At 43.7% G+C, this 21,643-nt stretch overlaps 2 protein-coding genes across 2 annotated transcripts in view; both read left to right on the top strand.

The window, feature by feature from the left end:
• The window catches only part of SNCA (synuclein alpha), a 103,691-nt gene that overhangs the window by 19,294 nt on the left and 62,754 nt on the right, over positions 1-21,643 (top strand). The window contains exon 4 of the mRNA XM_073340686.1: positions 2,622-2,767. Within this exon, the coding sequence (XP_073196787.1) occupies positions 2,622-2,767 (146 nt within the window). The remainder of the gene's footprint in view (positions 1-2,621; positions 2,768-21,643) is intronic.
• On the top strand, positions 5,110-6,932 carry LOC140909942 (uncharacterized). Its single transcript, XM_073340034.1, has 2 exons — positions 5,110-5,705; positions 6,294-6,932. The coding sequence occupies exons 1-2, from the start codon at positions 5,126-5,128 to the stop codon at positions 6,443-6,445; spliced, it is 732 nt and encodes a 243-aa protein (XP_073196135.1). The 5' UTR covers positions 5,110-5,125; the 3' UTR covers positions 6,446-6,932.

The raw sequence follows: 21,643 nt of genomic DNA, 5'->3' as shown, positions 1-21,643 counted from the left end.
TGTCAGGTTAACCTACAGTACTGGGAGGTGAACTCTATAGCTACTCTTCGGGTTCCCATCTTTTGAATTTTTATTACGATTATATTACTAAAACCAGTGACAGCAGTCAGATTCCTTGTCCCTTTTCCTTGTTTGCATGCATGTACTAAAACTTTCCTGAGGAGAAATACATCCCTTTTCAGGAAAAGAAAACATACGCCCAGGGAGAAGGCTTTCTCTATACACTGTAGTGTATTAGCAACTGTAGTCAATAGACAATCACCCTTGCTATATGTCAACTGTTGTCACCTTAATGTAATCTAAGAAATGTGGTTTTAATAATGGCATTGTGTACGAGCCATTGTATATCACAACTGCATTAATACATCTGTGGGGCCCCAAACTTCAGTATATTTTTCCTTGTTTTGTCAGTGATACAGAGTTAATAGGGCAAATCTTTAAATAGTATAAATCTGCATGATTTGATTGAAGTCAATACAGCTATGCTAATAGTTCTGTTAAAACAATGGAGCTAATGTTAGTCAACAGCAGCTGAGAATTTCGCCTCTTGTCTTCATCAGTGCTCCTGTTTTTGACTAGAGGTGGTCGAAGTTTTTAATTTTTTTTCTCAAAAAGTGCTTGTTTTTATAAAAAATGTTAGTGAAAAACATTAGACTTCTGGATAAAAATCAACACAACAATCTGTTTATTGAGGTTTTTTTTAGTTGTTTTTGGGTTGTGGTCCTCACCCACTTTTTTCACCTTTCCTGCTTCTCCCCGTCCCGCATTTTGCCACTGGAAGGAGGAAAAAGCTGGAGGAGGAGGGGGACAAATAACAAAAGCCTTTACAATTTGTTCAGTTTTTAATTTCTTTATTCAAAAATGGAAAACGTCAACATTTTTATGATTCTTTTAAAATGCAACATTTTTCAGACATATTTTCCAAACATACTCACCATTTTTAACCAGCTCTGCTTTTGACAATTCTTTAACCCACTCTAAATAAACTGGAGAGAAAACAGCTAATCAGTTCAGGGCAGAGAAAGTTCACTCAGAACTGTCAAAAGTTCTCTGGGCATCCACAGGTCCCTGCTTTGGTTGGAGTCTCTGGCAGGCTCTTCTCTGCAGTTTTTTTCCCCAAGGCAACACGTACAACATTGTGGTCTTGATTCATGGCTGCGGCTTCTAGCTGCTACTGCAATACAAATAATAACCATAAGAAAACAGTTACAGTCTGAAGTTCAACTTCCCACTTCTATTTTACTTCCATTGGCAGTGGGTATGACAAAGAGTTAAGTCATTTGCATAGACTTCCTGCAAGCTGTCCTTTATTACCTAACTTGTTAATAACATTTTCTAATGGGGACACTTGTTTGTGTGTTTTCCCCCCAGCTATTTTCTGTTGATGTTGTAATCGCTTATAGTAATCTGTAGAATGAGCCATTTGATATAGGAAGCTGAAATTATTTCCATAAGAAATGGAAGGAATCTAATTGCTGGAAAGAAATGAAAATTGCCAGAAGAAGAGCAATGTGTTTGTGCACCACTTACAGGGTACAGCTTGATCTGATTTCTGTTATTTTACTAGTAAAATTGTGGGTGTGGATACATCTTGTGGGCCAGAGTTTCAGAAGAGTTTATCGACCATTTGGACACCAAAATAAATGATCAGATAGATTTTTTTTCAAGAGAAGCACCACATTAGATGTTGATCACTTTTGACAGTCTGACCCTTGGTGTTGGTGACTAATTGGGAGTTGTGCTCTTTTGAAAATCTGGACCTGTATCTTTAAAGCTCGGAGTGATATGGTCCTAATCCTGCTTTCTAGATTGATTTCACAACAGTGCAAGCTGCTGGTGGGGGAGAGCCTTTGGGAGTGAATGACCAGAAAGATCATTGTAAGATTCCACAAGGCAGAATGGAGAACTATTGATGTGTATGGAGGGTAAATGTATTGTCGTCTCCCTAGAGCCATAGATCTGGCCACTAGCTCAGTTTGCTCTGATAGCTTTGGTTTGTATTTATTTTTTGTGTGACATGGGCTTAAAACCCCACACTGGAGTAAACCTTTTTCTGAGAACGAGGTCTTCAGAATGTTACTCACAGGCTGAGAAACAATGGCTCCTGTTTGTTAGGAAAATGTTTTTTAAAAATCCTGAGAAATTAATAACTGGAATTTGACTAGTTCACTGAATTGTTTCTGATTAGCAGTAGCATGCAGTCAGTGTGTTCTGTGAACTAATCAAAATGTGGTTTTTGCGTTGCATTGAATGTAAATGTTATGAAATGTAGATGGGCATAATAAAGGGCCTTCTGCTAAAAAACTCTGTCCCACACAGTATAACCTGATAACTAAATGAATGAATGGATGTGGTCAGTAAAGCCTTACCAAGCAACAACAGTTGAGCCACAAATAGATCCTTAATTCTAGTTGTGCTACCACTATTTGTATGATCAAATGATGATGTTTCATTGCTTATGATTCACTTGGGACGTACAGAAATTGTAATGGTCTCACTGTCTGTCCATTGATGCTGCGCTGTTGACTTCTGTATTAATAAGCCACTTTATCCTCTCATTCCATGACTAACCTTCATCTCCCAGTACTGTAATGTATTGTTAATCTCTTGCTTTTCTACAGTGGCTGAGAAAACCAAAGAACAAGTGTCTAACGTCGGGGGAGCTGTGGTGACGGGAGTGACGGCAGTAGCGCAGAAGACAGTGGAAGGAGCAGGCACGATTGCTGCAGCCACTGGCTTAGTCAAGAAGGATCAGCTGGCCAAACAGGTTTGTTTTAGTTACCAGATTTTTTTTTTTTTTTGAAGGTGAGGAAGTGACCAAATCAATGGGGCCTCTGTGAGTCCACTGATGTAAAGGACCTGGGTGATGTTGGTAGCTGGCTGCAAGCGTATATGTCTGTCTTTTGATCTTGTGGAGGGTATTTATGTGGTGAGGTTTACGTTGCTACATGAGTGAGAAATGAAAAAGCAAAGGGCTTGAGGAAGTTGGGAGCTTCAACAGTACCCCAGCTTGTTAACCCCAACAGTTAAGCTTGTAGCTCCTTTCTGGTTCCTTTGAAAATCTCAGCCTACAAAACAGAAACATGTACATTAAGGATGGTCCTGAATGCCTTCTAATGGGTCAAACTAGAATGCTGGAACTGTATGGGATGGCTGCCATTTTGGGGATTGAACAAGTGACCTCCAGAGCTAAAAGCATAAGCTGCTACAACTTGAGTTGAAGGGCCAACTCATATCCTCTGTGGATTGGGCACAGAAGGAGCAGTGTAACATATCCTCACCAGTTAATTACATTGGCATGCTCAAACATTAAGAAAGTTTTGATCCAAATCTAAACTTTGCAGCAGACTGCTACCTCCGTACCTATAATAAGATGAACTCAAAGCTTCCTCTGAACTTCTCCGACCTCTGCAGGTCAGATTCCTTTCTAGCGTGTTGTATAAAAATAATTGCCATTATTTTTGTTTCAGCCCAGAGGCTGCCATTATCAGTTGTTCTATACCATCAGTTCCTACATTTTGGTATTTGATACACTGTCATGATATTTCTATACTTACGTCAGAGAAAAAGTATGGTCTCAGATATAAAAGTGTGGTAACTGTTGGTAAATGATGACTTCTTAATGACAATCATGGTGTTTGTTGATCTCTTGGGACAAAAACAACCAAAAGACAGAAGTAAAACAACTCGTGTTATGTATTATGCACAAATATTTTTAAAGTGAGAGGAAAATAGGAGAATGAAAAGAAAAAAACATTTGCAAAAGAATGGATTTTAAATGTAGGGTATTATGCTGCACTTAGACTGAATAAATTGCTCTGTGTAATTTTTTCCCATTTAATAGCAAGATAAGCTGTTAAAATTGAATTCTCTCCAGTAACTCTTCTATATCCTTACTAGACAGAAATGCACTTTAAAGAGTCTCTTTATTGTTTTAGAAAAAGAAGAATTACCCTGTTAGTGGGCAGTTGTTGCATAGGAGGAGTAGGTTAGTCTCAAAACATCACATTAGTGGTTTTGTTATTTTTTTCAAGCAATTTTCATGTTTTAATCCTTTTAAATTCAAATGTAAAGAAAATGCTGCCTTAATGTGTCCCAGGTGCTTTCTACAAGCTGTTTTGTAGCATTTAGAAAATTAAATATGTAATGAACTGTCAGGAGATGAGATGAGTGAAAAGTTATAGAGCCCACACCCTTATTTTCTGCTAAGTTTTGTTGTATCTCTGCAGTGGCTTTACAGAGAGAATTGCATTCTTTGCTGTTGAGTAGCTCTTGGAACTTGAAAGCATTCTATGCAGTGTCATAGGCATCAATTTTACTACTGTATATGATTACCATTTCACTCTTAGCAACTCCTAATGTTTGTGATTCCTGACTTTTAAAATTATAACCTTAACATTACATTAATCTACATTTATATTTCCTTGTATTTTTTTAAGAAAAGCACTACTCTGTACTGATTTTACTGTTTAATCCCACTTTGCATAGTGAAAAACGTATATAGCTATGAAACTCATGAGCAATAACAGAATAAAATCCCATCCATAGAACCAAAGAACATCTGTAGTGTATATTTGTATTATTCCACAATCCTATAAATAGCATAATACAGTCTAAGCATAGTTGAGATTTTGTACTTTTGGATGTGAGAACCAATTTTTCTATTTCTTACACTGTCATTAGTTATTCATTCCTATTTATTTAGGCTGAGGTTGTCAAAGCCCTCTGGGCTTCTTTGGCCAACCACCTCATTAGCATTCAAAACTCTTAGCCCTGGTCTACACTAGGACTTTAGGTTGAATTTAGCACGTTAAATCGATGTAAACCTACACCGGTCCACACGATGAAGCCCTTTATTTTGACTTAAAGGGCTCTTAAAATCGATTTCCGGACTCCACCCCTGACAAGTGGATTAGCGCTTAAATCGGCCTTGCCGGGTTGAATTTGGGGTACTGTGGACACAATTCGATGGTATTGGCCTCTGGGAGCTATCCCAGAGTGCTCCATTGTGACCGCTCTGGACAGCACTCTCAATTCAGATGCACTGGCCAGGTAGACAGGAAAAGAACTGCGAACTTTTGAATCTCATTTCCTATTTGGCCAGTGTGGCAAGCTGCAGGTGACCATGCAGAGCTCATCAGCACAGGTGACCATGATGGAGTCCCAGAATCGCAAAAGAGCTCCAGCATGGACTGAATGGGAGGTACAGGATCTGATCGCTGTATGGGGAGAGGAATCCGTGCTATCAGAACTCCGTTCCAGTTTTCGAAATGCCAAAACCTTTGTCAAAATCTCCCAGGGCATGAAGGACAGAGGCCATAACAGGGATCCGAAGCAGTGCCGCGTGAAACTTAAGGAGCTGAGGCAAGCCTACCAGAAAACCAGAGAGGCAAACGGCCGCTCCGGGTCAGAGCCCCAAACATGCCACTTCTATGATGAGCTGCATGCCATTTTAGGGGGTTCAGCCACCACTACCCCAGCCGTGTTGTTTGACTCCTTCAATGGAGATGGAGGCAACACAGAAGCAGGTTTTGGGGACGAAGAAGATGATGATGAGGAGGTTGTAGATAGCTCACAGCAAGCAAGCGGAGAAACCGGTTTTCCCGACAGCCAGGAACTGTTTCTCACCCTGGACCTGGAGCCAGTACCCCCCGAACCGACCCAAGGCTGCCTCCTGGACCCGGCAGGCAGAGAAGGGACCTCTGGTGAGTGTACCTTTTAAAATACTATACATGGTTTAAAAGCAAGCATGTGAAAGGATTAATTTGCCATGGCATTCGCAGCTCTCCTGGATGTACTCCCAAAACCTTTGCAAAAGGTTTCTGGGGAGGGCAGCCTTATTGCGTCCTTCATGGCAGGACACTTTACCACTCCAGGCCAGTAACACGTACTCGGGAATCATTGTACAACAAAGCATTGCAGTGTATGTTTGCTGGCGTTCAAACAACATCCGTTCTTTATCTCTCTGTGTTATCCTCAGGAGAGTGAGATATCATTCATGGTCACCTGGTTGAAATAGGGTGCTTTTCTTCAGGGGACACTCAGAGGAGCCCGTTCCTGCTGGGCTGGTTGCCTGTGGCTAAACAGAAATGTTCCCCGCTATTAGCCACGGGGAGAGGGGAGTGTTGAGGGGGTAGCCACATGGTGGGGGGAGGCAAAATGCGACCTTGTAACGAAAGCACATGTGCTATGTATGTAATGTTAACAGCAAGGTTTACCCTGAAAGACTGTAGCCACTGTTTTATAAAATGTGTCTTTTTAAATACCGCTGTCCCTTTTTTTTTCCCAACCAGCTGCATGTGTTTCAATGATCACAGGATCTTCTCCTTCCCAGAGGCAAGTGAACATTAGAAGAAGAAAAAACGCACTCGTGATGAAATGTTCTCTGAGCTCATGCTGTCCTCCCACACTGACAGAGCACAGACGAATGTGTGGAGGCAAATAATGTCAGAGTGCAGGAAAGCGCAAAATGACCGGGAGGAGAGGTGGCGGGCTGAAGAGAGTAAGTGGCGGGCTGAAGACAGAGTTGAAGCTCAAATGTGGCGGCAGCGTGATGAGAGGAGGCAGGATTCAATGCTGAGGCTGCTGGCGGACCAAACCAGTATGCTCCAGTGTATGGTTGAGCTGCAGCAAAGGCAGCGGGAGCACAGACTGCCACTACAGCCCCTGTGTAACCAACCACCCTCCTCCCCAAGTTCCATAGCCTCCACACCCAGACGCCCAAGAACGCGGTGGGGGGGCCACCGGCCAACCAGCCACTCCACCACAGAGGATTGCCCAAAAAAAAAGAAAGCTGGCATTCAATAAATTTTAAAGTTGTAAACTTTTAAAGTGCTGTGCTTAAAGTGCTGTGTGGCATTTTCCTTCCCTCCTTCACCACCCCTCCTGGGCTACCTTGGTAGTTGTCCCCCTATTTGTGTGACGAATGAATAAAGAATGCATGAACGTGAAGCAACAATGACTTTATTGCCTCTGCAAGCGGTGATCGAAGGGAGGAAGGGAGGGTGGTTAGCTTACAGGAAAGTAGAGTGAACCAAGGGGCGGGGGGTTTCATCAAGGAGAAACAAACAGAACTTTCATACCGTAGCCTGGCCAGTCATGAAACTGGTTTTCAAAGCTTCTCTGATGCGTACCGCACCCTCCTGTGCTCTTCTAACCGCCCTGGTGTCTGGCTGCGCGTAACCAGCAGCCAGGCGATTTGCCTCAACCTCCCACCCCGCCATAAACGTCTCCCCCTTACTCTCACAGATATTGTGGAGCACACAGCAAGCAGTAATAACAGTGGGAATATTGGTTTCGCTGAGGTCTAAGCGAGTCAGTAAACTGCGCCAGCGCGCCTTTAAACATCCAAATGCACATTCTACCACCATTCTGCACTTGCTCAACCTGTAGTTGAACAGCTCCTGACTACTGTCCAGGCTGCCTGTGTACGGCTTCATGAGCCATGGCATTAAGGGGTAGGCTGGGTCCCCAAGGATAACTATAGGTATTTCAACATCCCCAACGGTTATTTTCTGGTCTGGGAATAAAGTCCCTTCCTGCAGCTTTTGAAACAGACCAGAGTTCCTGAAGATGTGAGCGTCATGTACCTTTCCCGGGCATCCCACGTTGATGTTGGTGAAACGTCCCTTGTGATCCACCAGAGCTTGCAGCACTATTGAAAAGTACCCCTTGCGGTTTATGTACTCGGTGGCTTGGTGCTCCGGTGCCAAGATAGGGATATGGGTTCCGTCTATGGCCCCACCACAGATAGGGAATCCCATTGCAGCAAAGCCATCCACTATGACCTGCACATTTCCCAGGGTCACTACCCTTGATATCAGCAGATCTTTGATTGCGTGGGCTACTTGCATCACAGCAACCCCCACAGTAGATTTGCCCACTCCAAATTGATTCCCAACTGACCGGTAGCTGTCTGGCGTTGCAAGCTTCCACAGGGCTATCGCCACTCGCTTCTCAACTGTGAGGGCTGCTCTCATCTTGGTATTCATGTACTTCAGGGCAGGGGAAAGCAAGTCACAAAGTTCCATGAAAGTGCCCTTACACATGCAAAAGTTTCACAGCCACTGGGAATCGTCCCAGACCTGCAACACTATGCAGTCCCACCAGTCTGTGCTTGTTTCCTGAGCCCAGAATTGGCGTTCCACAGCATGAACCTGCCCCATTAGCACCATGATGCATGCATTGGCAGGGCCCATGCTTTCAGAGAAATCTATGTCCATGTCCGGATCACTCACGTGACCGCATTGACGTCGCCTCCTTGCCTGGTATCGCTCTGCCAGGTTCTGGTGCTGCATATACTGCTGGATAATGCGTGTGGTGTTTAATGTGCTCCTAAATGCCAAAGTGAGCTGAGCGGCCTCCATGCTTGCCTTGGTATGGCGTCCGCACAGAAAAAAGGCGTGGAACGATTGTCTGCCGTTGCTCTGACGGAGGGAGGGGCGACTGATGACACGGCTTACAGGGTTGGCTTCAGGGAGCTAAAATCAACAAAGGGGGTGGCTTTACTCAAGGAGTATTTCAGGCAGGACTTCACGGAGGGTTCCAATAAGAAATGGTGCACCTAAGTTATTGTTCTTATTGGAACAAGGAGGTTAGTCTGGCCTCTGATTGATACATGGCTAGATTTACCTCACTGCACCTTCCCTGTGAGTGACTGCAGTGTGACCTAGAGGAATGAGTCCCCTAGACGGGGGAGAGGGGGAAGCAAATGAGTACAAAACAAATCTGGTCTATTTCTTGTTTTGATACACTCCATCTATCTTTTACATCTTTGGCTGGCAGCAGACAGTGCAGAAGGACTGCATGCCATTCACATCTCAGGGCTGCTCGGCAGAAGATGGTACAATACAACTGCTAGCCATCCTCATATCTTGCCTGCCTGGCAGAAGATGGTACAGTACGACTGCTAGCAATCCATATTGCCGGCCTGCCCGGCAGAAGATGGTACAGTAGGACTGCTAGCAATCCGTATCACCTGCCTGCTCACCATAAGACAGTTCAATAGGACTGACTGCAGGACTAAAGAGAATGACCTGGTCAAGTCACTCCAAATTTAGTCCCTGCGCCTGTGTCTGCCCAGGCGCTCCCGGCCGACGCGGCCAGGAGCACCTCGGACATGATGATGACGGCTACCAGTCTTATTGCACCGTCTGCTGCCATAAGGCAATGGGTTGCTGCTACTGTGTAGCAATGCAGTACCGCATCTGCCAGCACCCAGGAGACATATGGTGACAGTGAGCTGAGCAGGCTCCATGCTTGCCGTGGTATGGCGTCTGCACAGGTAACTCAGGAAAAAAGACGCGAAACCATTGTCTGCCCTTGCTTTCACGGAGGGAGGGAGGGAACGGGGGCCTGACGATATGTACCCAGAACCACCCACAGCAATGTTTTAGCCCCATCAGGCATTGGGATCTCAACCCAGAATTCCAATGGGCAGTAGAGACTGCGGGAACTGTGGGATAGCTACCCACAGTGCAACACTCCGGAAGTTGACTCTAGCCTCGGTACTGTGGAAGTGCTCCGCCGAGTTAATTCACTTAATGCACTTAGAGCATTTTCTGTGGGGGGACACACACTCGAATATATAAAACCGATTTCTAAAAAAACGACTTCTATAAATTTGACCTAATTTCGTAGTGTAGACATACCCTTAGGTAGCTTTGAGAATTTCTGCCTTATTGTTACAGAGTTACAACCGTTTAAATTCTTTTTATAGCAAGGTGGGGTGGGGGCTTCTCTTCTGTATAATACAAAAATGAGTGAATGGATTTTGCTCAAATTTGCCAGTTAAGTTCACATTTGGGCTGAGGCCAAGAATGGAACATTTCGGCTAAAACTGAGTATTTTTCAAATAGCACGTGTCTGACCATATGAAATTGGAGTGTACAATGGACATTTGGATGTAACTTTAAGTAGCGTGTGTGTGTGTATATATATATATAAAATGTTCTGTGTCAGTTAAATAGTTCATAACCTGTGTTTGGTGCCCGGTCCATAGCGAGTAAGAACCTTCTACTCTTACTAGTAAACTAACTCCTTTAGCTCAATTGTTAGAAGTCTGTGCCTTTGTGTCCCAAGCTTCCCCCCTCATGGATGACTAATAATCGGGGATGTTACAAAACAAATGATCTAATATCCCTGTGTGCAAGGTTTGAGCTTGCATACTGTTCTCACGACATTTCTCATTTTGTAAAGCTAGAAATTAAACCATATTAATTGGAATTGGACAGAAAGAGGGTAATGAGCTGGGGTTTCCTTTGCACACAAATCCAGGATGTTTGCTAGTGTGGTGTCACCTTCTGAGTTTGCTTCCAACTTTTTGATAAATTGTGTCTCCCAGTTCATGTTGCCTAAGCGATTAGGCCCGGATTCTGCAGATGACCGCATGTGAGCAAACTGATATAGGTTTGGAGGGACCCCATGTGGGCACGGCACTCTGCCCACGCACTTTCAATTGCAGGATCAGGGCATCTGAGATGGTTGCGATCAGCTCTCTATAAATACTTGGCTGCAGGACTGTCAAAACCGCTAGACACTAATATCCGTTTCATGTGACTGCTTTTTGAGGTTAGGAAGGGGTTTTCATTTGATGATCTTGAAGTATAAAGCAGGATAGAAATGAAATATCTCTGCATTACCAGGTCCCTCTTACCTGAACTGTTTGGACTTGATTCCCTCAAGATTTACACTAGCACTTGTGAAGGATTATATCACGGATTAACCGTTTCACTAGCTAAGTGATCGCTGGCATTATTCTCAAGAGCAAATAGCAGCTTAGTTGTGCCTTTCAAATTCCTTGTTAGGGAGAGGAATCACAGGTGTAGCAGAATGTATTGTTCATAGGTAGCTGCAAAACTACTTGTGGTATAGAAACTCTGATCAGCTGCTTGGAGAAATGCTTTCTGTGTGGGCTACATCCATCTGAAGGTGCCTAATATTAATCTTTAATACTTCCTCTAAGAAGTTAAATATTGGCTGTGTATCATTCTACATGGCCTGGAAACATGAGAAATACTGTTAGTGATCTAACTGGAGACCGGACTGGAAGGCTTCTGTTACCATGAACTGTCAGCCCAAATTCTAACAACACTATAGATGCAGGCAGACCTTGACTGAGAAGTGGTTTAGTGACAAATTAAACTGGTTTACAGGGCTGATTTGTTCATTGGCAGTTTCAGTGCTGCCTATGGGTTTTATGATTTTGGAGGAATTTACTTGTGAATAGCAAAGGAAGAAGTGTCACACTTAATATAAAGTTCATAAATAATTTTAAAGGGTTAGAAAATTTTTGGAAAATGTTTTAATAAATGGTTAATCAATTCCTATAAATAGTTATACAGCCAAAAAAGTCAGTAGTTGCTTATAATCATTGCCTATTACCATCCACGTGTATATCATCTATAACACATATTACTTGTGTAAAATGAGAATGAGAAATCGAGATGCTGAGTTACTAGGTTCTATGTTTGGCTTCAACTTTTGTTTGGTTCCCCCATCTGTCTACTGTATGAGTCATGTTTGGTAATAACGCTTAATCTCGTAATGATCAAGGAGAAAAATGGAGAAAATAAGATAATTATATTTACAGTAAGAGAATATGCTTTCCCCGTGTATAGAGAGCTAGCCACTAAATCCCTTGGGTGTCTGTTTGCTTCAGTCACACCACGTGTAGCTTCCATTAGCATCAAGGAGAGTTAAAGAAGGAGTACCATGGAAAGGACACACTAAAGTTGTGGTTTTTAACTCACCTGGATTTAGCTTTTGTTACAGCTCATAAACAAATCTCGGGGTGCATTTTAATTCTAGTAAAGATAGTGATGATTCTTTATGTTGTGATCGCATCCAAAGGCCCTATTCAAGATCAAGACTCGTGCTAGGCGCAGTGTAAACATATGTTTAGACCTGGTCCCTGCCTTGAAGAGCTTATTGTGTTATGAAATAGACTTGCACGCCTTCTCCTTAAGGTCTTTAGTTTTATATATCTGATCTCTTGTAAATCCTACAGTGGAACAAAAAAGGCTTTCCAGTTTCCACAGGGACTCTAAAGTGGCAGGCTGAATTGTGCTTGTGAGTATATAAATACAGTATGTGAGGCTGGGTGATATAGTTCATCAGTGTAATTACCGTGCTTTCACTGCGGAAAAAACCTGTTATGTGAGGATTTTGTTGACTATGATGTTAAATAATTCTTTTCTACAGGAAACCTCATTCAACTAAAAACCCTTATTAGTGTATTTTGCACATGAAAATGAATACAAAAGCATAAAAACAGTAGGAATTTTGCAAGTTCCCTTTCCTTTTTCCCTCTTGATATAATATGGCCATCATTCTCAGGGCCGGCTCTTGGTTTTTTGCCGCCCCAAGCTCAGGTGGGGCTGGGGCTCGCAGGCGGCGCGGGAAGTGGAGGGAGTGATGTCACCTTCTCACGGCGCCTGCAGGGGCTTTCCCTTCTCTCCCGCCTGGCCGCACAGAGAAGCCCCGAAATAAGGGGTGGCACAAGGCAGTGCAGCAGCCAGTGTGCAGAGGAGGTGGTGCAGCCCCTGCTTCCCGGCAGGACTCGCCCTCTCCTCCCCAGGTAGCAGCTGGGCCCTGGCAACTCAGCATCCCGGGGCTGGGGCTTCCCCTTCCCCTTCCCCTCGCCCCGTCTAAGTGGCACACCTCCGAGAGCGCAACTGCCCCGAGAAAAAAGGATGGCCGGAAGGCCGCCCCTGGAAATGTGCAGCCTCAAGCATGTGCTTGCTTCGCTGGTGCCTGGAGCCGGTCCTGGTCATTCGCTAGATTCTTCAGAAGAGTTTAATCATTGTTCCGCAATGGCTGTTCAGTGAAAGAGGGCCAGTTAGGCCAGCTGAAGAACACAACATAAAAGCGACTGTAATTCAGCTGCCTCTTTTTGCTACTTCTCACGGTCAACCAGCTTTTCCCATACACCTGCTGACTTTTACCAGTCCCTACCTCTCTTCTTGGGGTCACCTTGATCAAATTACTCTCCACACGGATCTTTGATCCCCTGGTGTGTAGAGGAGCTCTGGGAGGCATTGTGCCCAATAAGAAGTTGTGGCTCAAGTACCTCAAGAGACTCTTATGTGTGGAATGTTCCTTTTAAGGTTGGTGAGACCAGAACAACTCTAATTCGAATTCAGCCAACCGGCGCCAGAGTGAGGTCCATGCACTTACTATTTGTACACTTGGGCTGAATTCCAATTTGAATGGGCATTAGGCATCAGCATCGCTTAAATGGCTCAGGCTTAATTTTTCATTGATTAAATGTTTCTTTTTCTTTTTCTTTCTTCTTTCTGTTAAACACACACTTTAAAAAACTGGGTGATGCATCATCTTTAAAGATTTCATCACCCCGTAATGTGGACTAGGGCTTTGGGGTATTCCTTCAAATGCACTAACTAGCACTCCTGTAGCTGGAAGAAACGATAACTAAGGGTACACAGGATGATTTTAATCTCATTTAAAATGGATAGAAAATGCCAAAACCCGATCAGCAAAGTCTTCCACACATTCACTTCTGCTGACAATGTCAAGTAGTTTAGGCTCAAAATTTGACCTACAGTAAAGTTATTATCTTGGGGAAACTGCCTCAAAATTTGAAATGTCTAATTTTTAAAAAACAAAACAAAATCCCTGTGTATATATTAGCACTACAGTAGAACCCCAGAGTTACAAACACAGGGTTATGAACTCACTAGTCAACCACACACCTCGTTTGGAACCGGAAGTACACAATCAGGCAGTGGCAGAGACAGCCCCCACCCCAAAAGCAAGTACAGTCAGTGTTAAATGTAAACTAGTAAAAACAAAGGGAAAGCACCATTTTTCTTCTGCATAGTAAACTTTCAAAGCTGTATTAAGTTAATGTTTAGTTGTAAACTTTTGAAAGAACCACAATAACATTTTGTTCAGTGTAACAAACATTTCCGAGTTACGAACAACCTCCATTCCCGAGGTTTTCATAACTCTGAGGTTCTACTGTAGTTCTCCTCAACACTACATGGAATAGAAATTACTCATTTATGCCCTGTTCAGAAGCCCATTGAGATCAGTGGAGTGATGCCCATTGATTTCAGTGGTAATTCGATGTCTCCTAAATATAAGTAGAAAATATGAGGTGGGAATTTCTCCAGTGCTCAGAATTGGCCTAACTCTGCTTGTAATGAAGCGAGTGATGAAACACCCACTGAGTAAAATGGGAGCAGTTAGGTCTAGTCTACACTAGATAGTTAAGTCTATGCAAGGCTGCTTACATTGACCTAACTATGATCATAGAATATCAGGGTTGGAAGGGACCTCAGGAGGTCATCTAGTCCAACCCACTGCTCAAAGCAGGACCAATCCCCAATTTTTGCCCCAGATCCCTAAATGGCTCCCTCAAGGATTGAACTCACAACCCTGGGTTTAGCAGGCCAATGCTCAAACCACTGAGCTATCCCTCCCTCCCCAGAAGAGTCTACACTTAAATTTCACTCCATCTGATGTAACTGCTCCGCTGTGCCAACTTAGTAACTCCACCTCCACGAGTGGTATAGAGTCAAGGTCAATGTAGTTAGGTCGACACAATGTCAGGGTACACTCTGCATTGCTTATATCGACTGTCACTGGCTTTCAGGGGCTGTCCCACCATGCCCCCCACTGACAGTATGGTCAATAAAAGTGCTCCTGGTGAGGACACGCACAACTGACACAAGGAGCCAGGCGTAGAAGAGTTAAGCCCAAGTATCATCACTTGGCTTAGGAGTTCTTGTCATGGACCAGGAACGAACCCATTGTGGTAAGCACTGACCAAACACAGAACAAAAGACATTATTTGCCTGTTGACAGGTTTCGGAGTAACAGCCGTGTTAGTCTGTATTCGCAAAAAGAAAAGGAGTACTTGTAGCACCTTAGAGACTAACCAATTTATTTGAGCATGAGCTCACGAAAGCTCATGCTCAAATAAATTGGTTAGTCTCTAAGGTGCCACAAGTACTCCTTTTCTATTTGCCTGTTGTTACTTACAATCTAAGTAACAACAGATGGATACAAACAGTTGCGGGAGTGCAAGGGAACAATATTGGTCAGCTTGGTAGGATTTTCAAGATTTTTGTAGGAGTCATGGCAAAGAGAGTTTGAAGGAGAACAGTGAAGTGGCTTTACGGAGCAGCATGGGAGAAAGCAGAATGGCACTTGTTTAACAAGTGAGCAATGAAGGCTAGCATTGTGGGCTAGTAAAAGGCAGGAATCAACCTTTCAGTACTGAATGAGGAATAATAGGCATGGGGGGAATAGACTGTCAAGGGCCTTTAAAAGCAAAACCAAGCAGCTTATGTTGGATGCAATAGAGAAGGGGGAGCCAGTCGAGAGATGACAAGAGAGGTGTGATGTGGTCAGAAAACCAGGTGCTGAGGTGATCTTTGCAGTTATACTCTGAACGGATATGGGTGGGGCAAGATGGCATTTGTCAAGGCCAGAGAGAAGGATGTAGCGGTAATCGAGATGTGAGATGATGAGAGTCTGGACACAAGTTTTAGCTGTTCGGATGAATAAGAAAGACCATATCCTGAAAGGTTATGCAGAAAAAATCAGCAAGATTCACTTATAGCTGAGATGTGAGGGCCTAGAGAGAGGTCCAAGTTGAAGATGGTGCCCAGGTTACTGTCCTGAGTGACAGGTAGGATGGTGGTGTGGTCCATAGTCTTCAAGAAAGGAGGAAGCCAGGAGCATGTCAGAATTCTGTTCAATTACCAAACCCCACACCTGGTATCTTGTTGGTAGTTAGAATTGTTTTAAAAGACAAAATGTAATTTACTGTCTCCTGGTAAAAGAGATAGCAGGAGAAACCTCCCGACTTTGAATCCCATGAGAAGGAAAACATGAGAAATACCATTCAAATTTCTTTTGAGAAGTGACTTGATAGATTGGTTAAAATGCAAATGAAGTTCTTTGGTTTTAGATGGCTGTCCCCACCCTACATACTATATTGCCGGCAACGATGTTTTACTGAGGTACCTGTAAAAGCGTCTCCACCCAGGGAGGCAGGACAGCATCTGGATAGGGCAAATGCTAGGTCTTCTCTGCTTGGGTTTCAGCCGGTGTTGCTCAGGAAGTGGTAGGAGGGTTTTGTGGCACAATCTGTCCATATGATGATGGACAGTGGGAAAGGATTGGTCCCTTCATGGAGGAGATTGTCAGTGCTTTCCTTAAGGAGGGCAGTGACCATGAGTTGGTTGAGTTCAGGATCCTGACACAGGGAAGAAAGGTAAGCAGCATGATACGGACCCTGGACTTCAGGAAAGCAGACTTTGACTCCCTCAGGGAATGGATGGGTAGGATCCCCTGGGGGACTAACATGAAGGGGAAAGGAGTCCAGGAGAGCTGGCTGTATTTCAAGGAATCCCTGTTGAGGTTACAGGGACAAACCATCCCGATGAGTCGAAAGAATAGTAAATATGGCAGGCGACCAGCTTGGCTTAACGGTGAAATCCTAGCAGATCTTAAACATAAAAAAGAAGCTTACAAGAAGTGGAAGGTTGGACATATGACCAGGGAAGAGTATAAAAATATTGCTCGGGCATGTAGGAATGAAATCAGGAGGGCCAAATCACACCTGGAGCTGCAGCTAGCAAGAGATGTCAAGAGTAACAAGAAGGGTTTCTTCAGGTATGTTGGCAACAAGAAGAAAGCCAAGGAAAGTGTGGGCCCCTTACTGAATGAGGGAGGCAACCTAGTGACAGAGGATGTGGAAAAAGCTAATGTACTCAATGCTTTTTTTGCCTCTGTCTTCACTAACAAGATCAGCTCCCAGACTGCTGCGCTGGGCATCACAACATGGGGAGTAGATGGCCTGCCCTCTGTGGAGAAAGAGGTGGTTAGGGACTATTTAGAAAAGCTGGACGTGCACAAGTCCATGGGGCCGGACGAGTTGCATCCGAGAGTGCTAAAGGAATTGGCGGCTGTGATTGCAGAGCCATTGGCCATTATCTTTGAAAACTCGTGGCGTACGGGGGAAGTCCCAGATGACTGGAAAAAAGCTAATGTAGTGCCAATCTTTAAAAAAGGGAAGAAGGAGGATCCTGGGAACTACAGGCCAGTCAGCCTCACCTCAGTCCCTGGAAAAATCATGGAGCAGGTCCTCAGAGAATCAATCCTGAAGCACTTACATGAGAGGAAAGTGATCAGGAACAGTCAGCATGGATTCACCAAGGGAAGGTCATGCCTGACTAATCTAATTGCCTTCTATGATGAGATTACTGGTTCTGTGGATGAAGGGAAAGCAGTGGATGTATTGTTTCTTGACTTTAGCAAAGCTTTTGACATGGTCTCCCACAGTATTCTTGTCAGCAAGTTAAAGAAGTATGGGCTGGATGAATGCACTATAAGGTGGTAGAAAGTTGACTAGATTGTGGGGCTCAATGGGTAGTGATCAATGGCTCCATGTCTAGTTCCATGTCTAGCAGCTGGTGTCAAGTGGAGTGCCCCAGGGGTCGGTCCCGGGGGCCAGTTTTGTTCAATATCTTCATAAATGATCTGGAGGATGGTGTGGATTGCACTCTCAGCAAATTTGCGGATGATACTAAACTAGGAGGAGTGGTAGATAAGCTGGAGGGCAGGGATAGGATACAGAGGGACCTATACAAATTGGAGGATTGGGCCAAAAGAAATCTGATGAGGTTCAATAAGGATAAGTGCAGGGTCCTGCACTTAGGACGGAAGAACCCAATGCACAGCTACAAACTAGGGACCGAATGGCTAGGCAGCAGTTCTAGGAAAAGGACCTAGGGGTGACAGTGGACGAGAAGCTGAATATGAGTCAGCAGTGTGCCCTTGTTGCCAAGAAGGCCAATGGCATTTTGGGATGTATAAGTAGGGGCATAGCGAGCAGATCGAGGGATGTGATCGTTCCCCTCTATTCGACATTGGTGAGGCCTCATCTGGAGTACTGTGTCCAGTTTTGGGCCCCACACTACAAGAAGGATGTGGATAAATTGGAGAGAGTCCAGCGAAGGGCAACAAAAATGATTAGGGGTCTGGAACACATGACTTATGAGGAGAGCCTGAGGGAACTGGGATTGTTTAGTCTGCAGAAGAGAAGAATGAGGGGGGATTTGATAGCTGCTTTCAACTACCTGAGAGGTGGTTCCAGAGAGGATGGTTCTAGACTATTCTCAGTGGTAGAAGAGGACAGGACAAGGAGTAATGGTCTCAAGTTGCAGTGGGGGAGGTTTAGGTTGGATATTAGGAAAAACTTTTTCACTAGGAGGGTGGTGAAACACTGGAATGCATTACCTAGGGAGGTGGTGGAATCTCCTTCCTTAGAAGTGTTTAAGGTCAGGCTTGACAAAGCCCTGGCTGGGATGATTTAATTGGGGATTGGTCCTGCTTTGAGCAGGGGGTTGGACTAGATGACCTCCTGAGGTCCCTTCCAACCCTGATATTCTATGATTCTATGAATAGTTTTAAAGCTCATGATTAGCCTCTGTCCAGAAAGCCATGATTTGATGTGGACATTCTCTTCGATTATTGACCCCAATGTAATCTTCCATAGCAGTTTATAATTATTATTAAGGTTTGGCAAGATAACTCTCGCAGTAACCATATGCCTTGGAATTCACTTGGACTTTGTTAATTTTGGAATGGACCTGAGTCTGGCACGGCGATGACACAGATTACACTGGTTCATCTCCTGCTGATTGAAGATACTGGAAAACATGCTGAAGTTTTTAGATCTATTTACGGCTTTGGATACCACCGGCCATAAACTATAAAAGTCGGTGGAGTGGCTTTTGAGTGGCTTCATTCTATTTTCTCTATTCTAGGAGTCCCAGCTGCATTGTTTTAGGTGCTGCACAAACATGCAACAAAAAGTCAGCCCTTCCTTAAAGAGCTTACAATTTAAGTAAAGAACAGAAAGGAAGGTTGGTCCAAGGAGGTAGCCTGGGACTTGAGAGTCCTGGGTTGAAGTCCTGGCTCAGCCACATTATTTCAGTGTGGCCTTGGGCAAGTCACTTAGTCTCTCTGTGCTTTGGTTCCCCATCTGTAAAATGGGGATATAAGCACTGCCCTATCTCAAAGGGATGTTGTAAGGATAAACACATTGAAGATTGTGAGGTGCTCAGATGCCCTGGTAACAGGAGGCCATATAAACACCTCAGATTGAATAGGTGGCTGTCGCTATTTTTCTTCTGGTCTAATTCTCTCACTTTCTAGCTTCTTACGTCATCCCCTTCCCCAGGTACTCTCCTGCCTCTCTGGAGTTTGACTATCATTTGATCCATTGATTTATTTTAATTTTTTAGTTTCCATACTCTTTATTTAGCGTCCTATGCTTTTTCTCACTCACCCATTCTTTCCTCTGGCTTCCTCTCCTCACTCCTGTACATTTAATCTTTAATACCCTTTCCAGTTAACTTAATTTTCCCCCAGCACATTAGAGGCTGATACATTTGTCTCCTCTAATTCTAGTCATACTTAGGGTGTGTTATATAAATCTTTTCAGTTAATGTGGCACCAGTTCTTTTTCAGTGTCCCACTCTTTCCTGTGTATCTGTCTGTGACCGTGTGTGGGCATGTATTTTTCTTGATCTAAATACAGTCGCAAAACCTATATTAAATATGCAGGGGGATGCTGCTTGCTAAGAGGGTGAATGTGTTCAAGTTCATTCAGGGATGATTCATATTCATGCCAGCTATTCCTATCCCTTCCCACTGTTGCACAAATGGATTCTTGAACAACTGCCTCCCATGGGAAATAATTGTTTATAACCTACAGGGGTTGTGCAAACTTACTTGTATTATTGTCTGTCCTGAGTGCTGGGGGTAGGTTTACAAGCCTCATCAGTTACAATAGCACCGTCCTTAGTTTCTCCTGCCTCTTACGTATTGTGTCAGAGCCTCTTTGCCCATCTTGCTGACCTCATATGACCAAAAATGCGTATTAAAGTAAGTGCCCTTAAGATCTGACATTTAACCCTGATTCACACGCCACTTACTAGGACAGCAGTTTACATGGGACGCAGGTTGGTAATGACTGAAAGTTGTTACCCTCTGAAGATATGTGAAGTTAGTTGCTGCTTATTGTCCAGATCCTAGTAGATAGGTCTCCATATAATAAAAATGAGTATCCTAGCTGGTACTTTTTGTTGAAAGTGATGAAAATTTTGCTGGGCACTGAGGTACCATTTCAGAGAAGCGGTGAAACATGCTTGATTCCATCCATCCCCATTCAGCAAAGCACTTCAGTGGGATGTGGTCTGCTGAATAGATATGCAATGGAGAATCGGGGTCCATTGGCACCCCCCGGCTTGAAGTGATTCCCATCATATCGAGGGTTTACAGTTTGGTTCAATGGCTGTCAGCACCCCCACAATACAAATTGTTCCAGCTCCCCTGTGATGATGGCAATATAACGTTCGAGACCGTCTAAGCAGAGACCTTGGATTGAATGGACAAAGAGAGAGTATTGAGAATACATTATTTTTTCACTCATACAGATGGCTTCTCTAGTTCATGACTGAACCAAGAGGAAGTAGTTGTTGTGTGGATGAATAGAATTATTCATGCTTTCAGATATATCAGTCAAACATCATTCCTGAGAATTAAATTCACTACAAATTTAAACAGGGGAAAATAAGAATTTTAACAGTTGATTCATTAGGATAGATTTGACAATGAAGTTTATTTAGGGATTTGTATAACCACTCTTCAAACATAGTTAATGTTATAAAACACGCCTGTTTCAATCGGAGATCTCATGAGAGCTCGAAATAAATCTTTGTATTCATAAATAAAAAGCACACGTTTCTCATGATTACAACTAAGTGTTATAAAAAGCCAGCGGCATCCAGGTGAAGAGCAAAGCAATTCTGGTGCCCTGTCATCTGTATAAAAGGCTACCACTGAACTATCTGTGCAAACTGCCTGCAGTGCTTGCAGCTGTATTCTATCTGGGCCTTTAATTGACACCTAAACAAAAGAGAGTAAACTGGTTTGTGACAGGGTACCTAGTAGGTTGGGGTTTCCCTCCCTCCAATATTTCTTACAAAATGTGAATGTCAAAAGCTCCCAGAATATGTCCAGGGAGTCACAATTCATTATTGAGGAAAACTAAGTGGACTACATCACAAACACATCAAATTTTACCATCTGAGAACAGACATCTGAAACCTTTTTATGTTTTTGGCTCTCTAATCTAAAATGTTACCTTTTGAGCAGTTGGATGCAATTATCAAAATGGGTCATTAGTTCACTGAAAATGGATATCTGTAAGAAACTCCAAATGAAACCCAGCCAGCAATGCTGTTTTCTTTAGGCCTTGATCGTGAAAGTGACGGAGCACTCCGACTCTGATCCAAATGCGTAAGGATGTGCTTAACTTAAAGAGAACTGCTCAAGTGCTTGGCTGGATCAGGGCTGGAATAGTCAGGATTAAGCCCAAAATGAGCTGATATAGCAGACACAGTTAATGCAGAACCCCTTCTACAGCATTAGATATTTTAATAGCAGTGTGCTAAAATGGTGGATTAACCCCAGCCCTAAGAAGCAGCCCAAAGTTGGGCTGCCACCAGAAGCAGATCAGGGATTGACTCAGTGTGAATTTGGTGTCTAATCCTCCCCTTCCTTTGCTTCAGGAGGGAAGTAATCTTCATTAGCTCAAGGG

The sequence above is a fragment of the Lepidochelys kempii genome, chromosome 4 (assembly GCF_965140265.1).
Source record: "Lepidochelys kempii isolate rLepKem1 chromosome 4, rLepKem1.hap2, whole genome shotgun sequence".
NCBI lineage: Eukaryota > Metazoa > Chordata > Testudines > Cheloniidae > Lepidochelys > Lepidochelys kempii.
The sequence above is the reverse complement of the archived record's forward strand: the minus strand, read 5'-3'. Positions and strand labels throughout refer to the sequence as shown.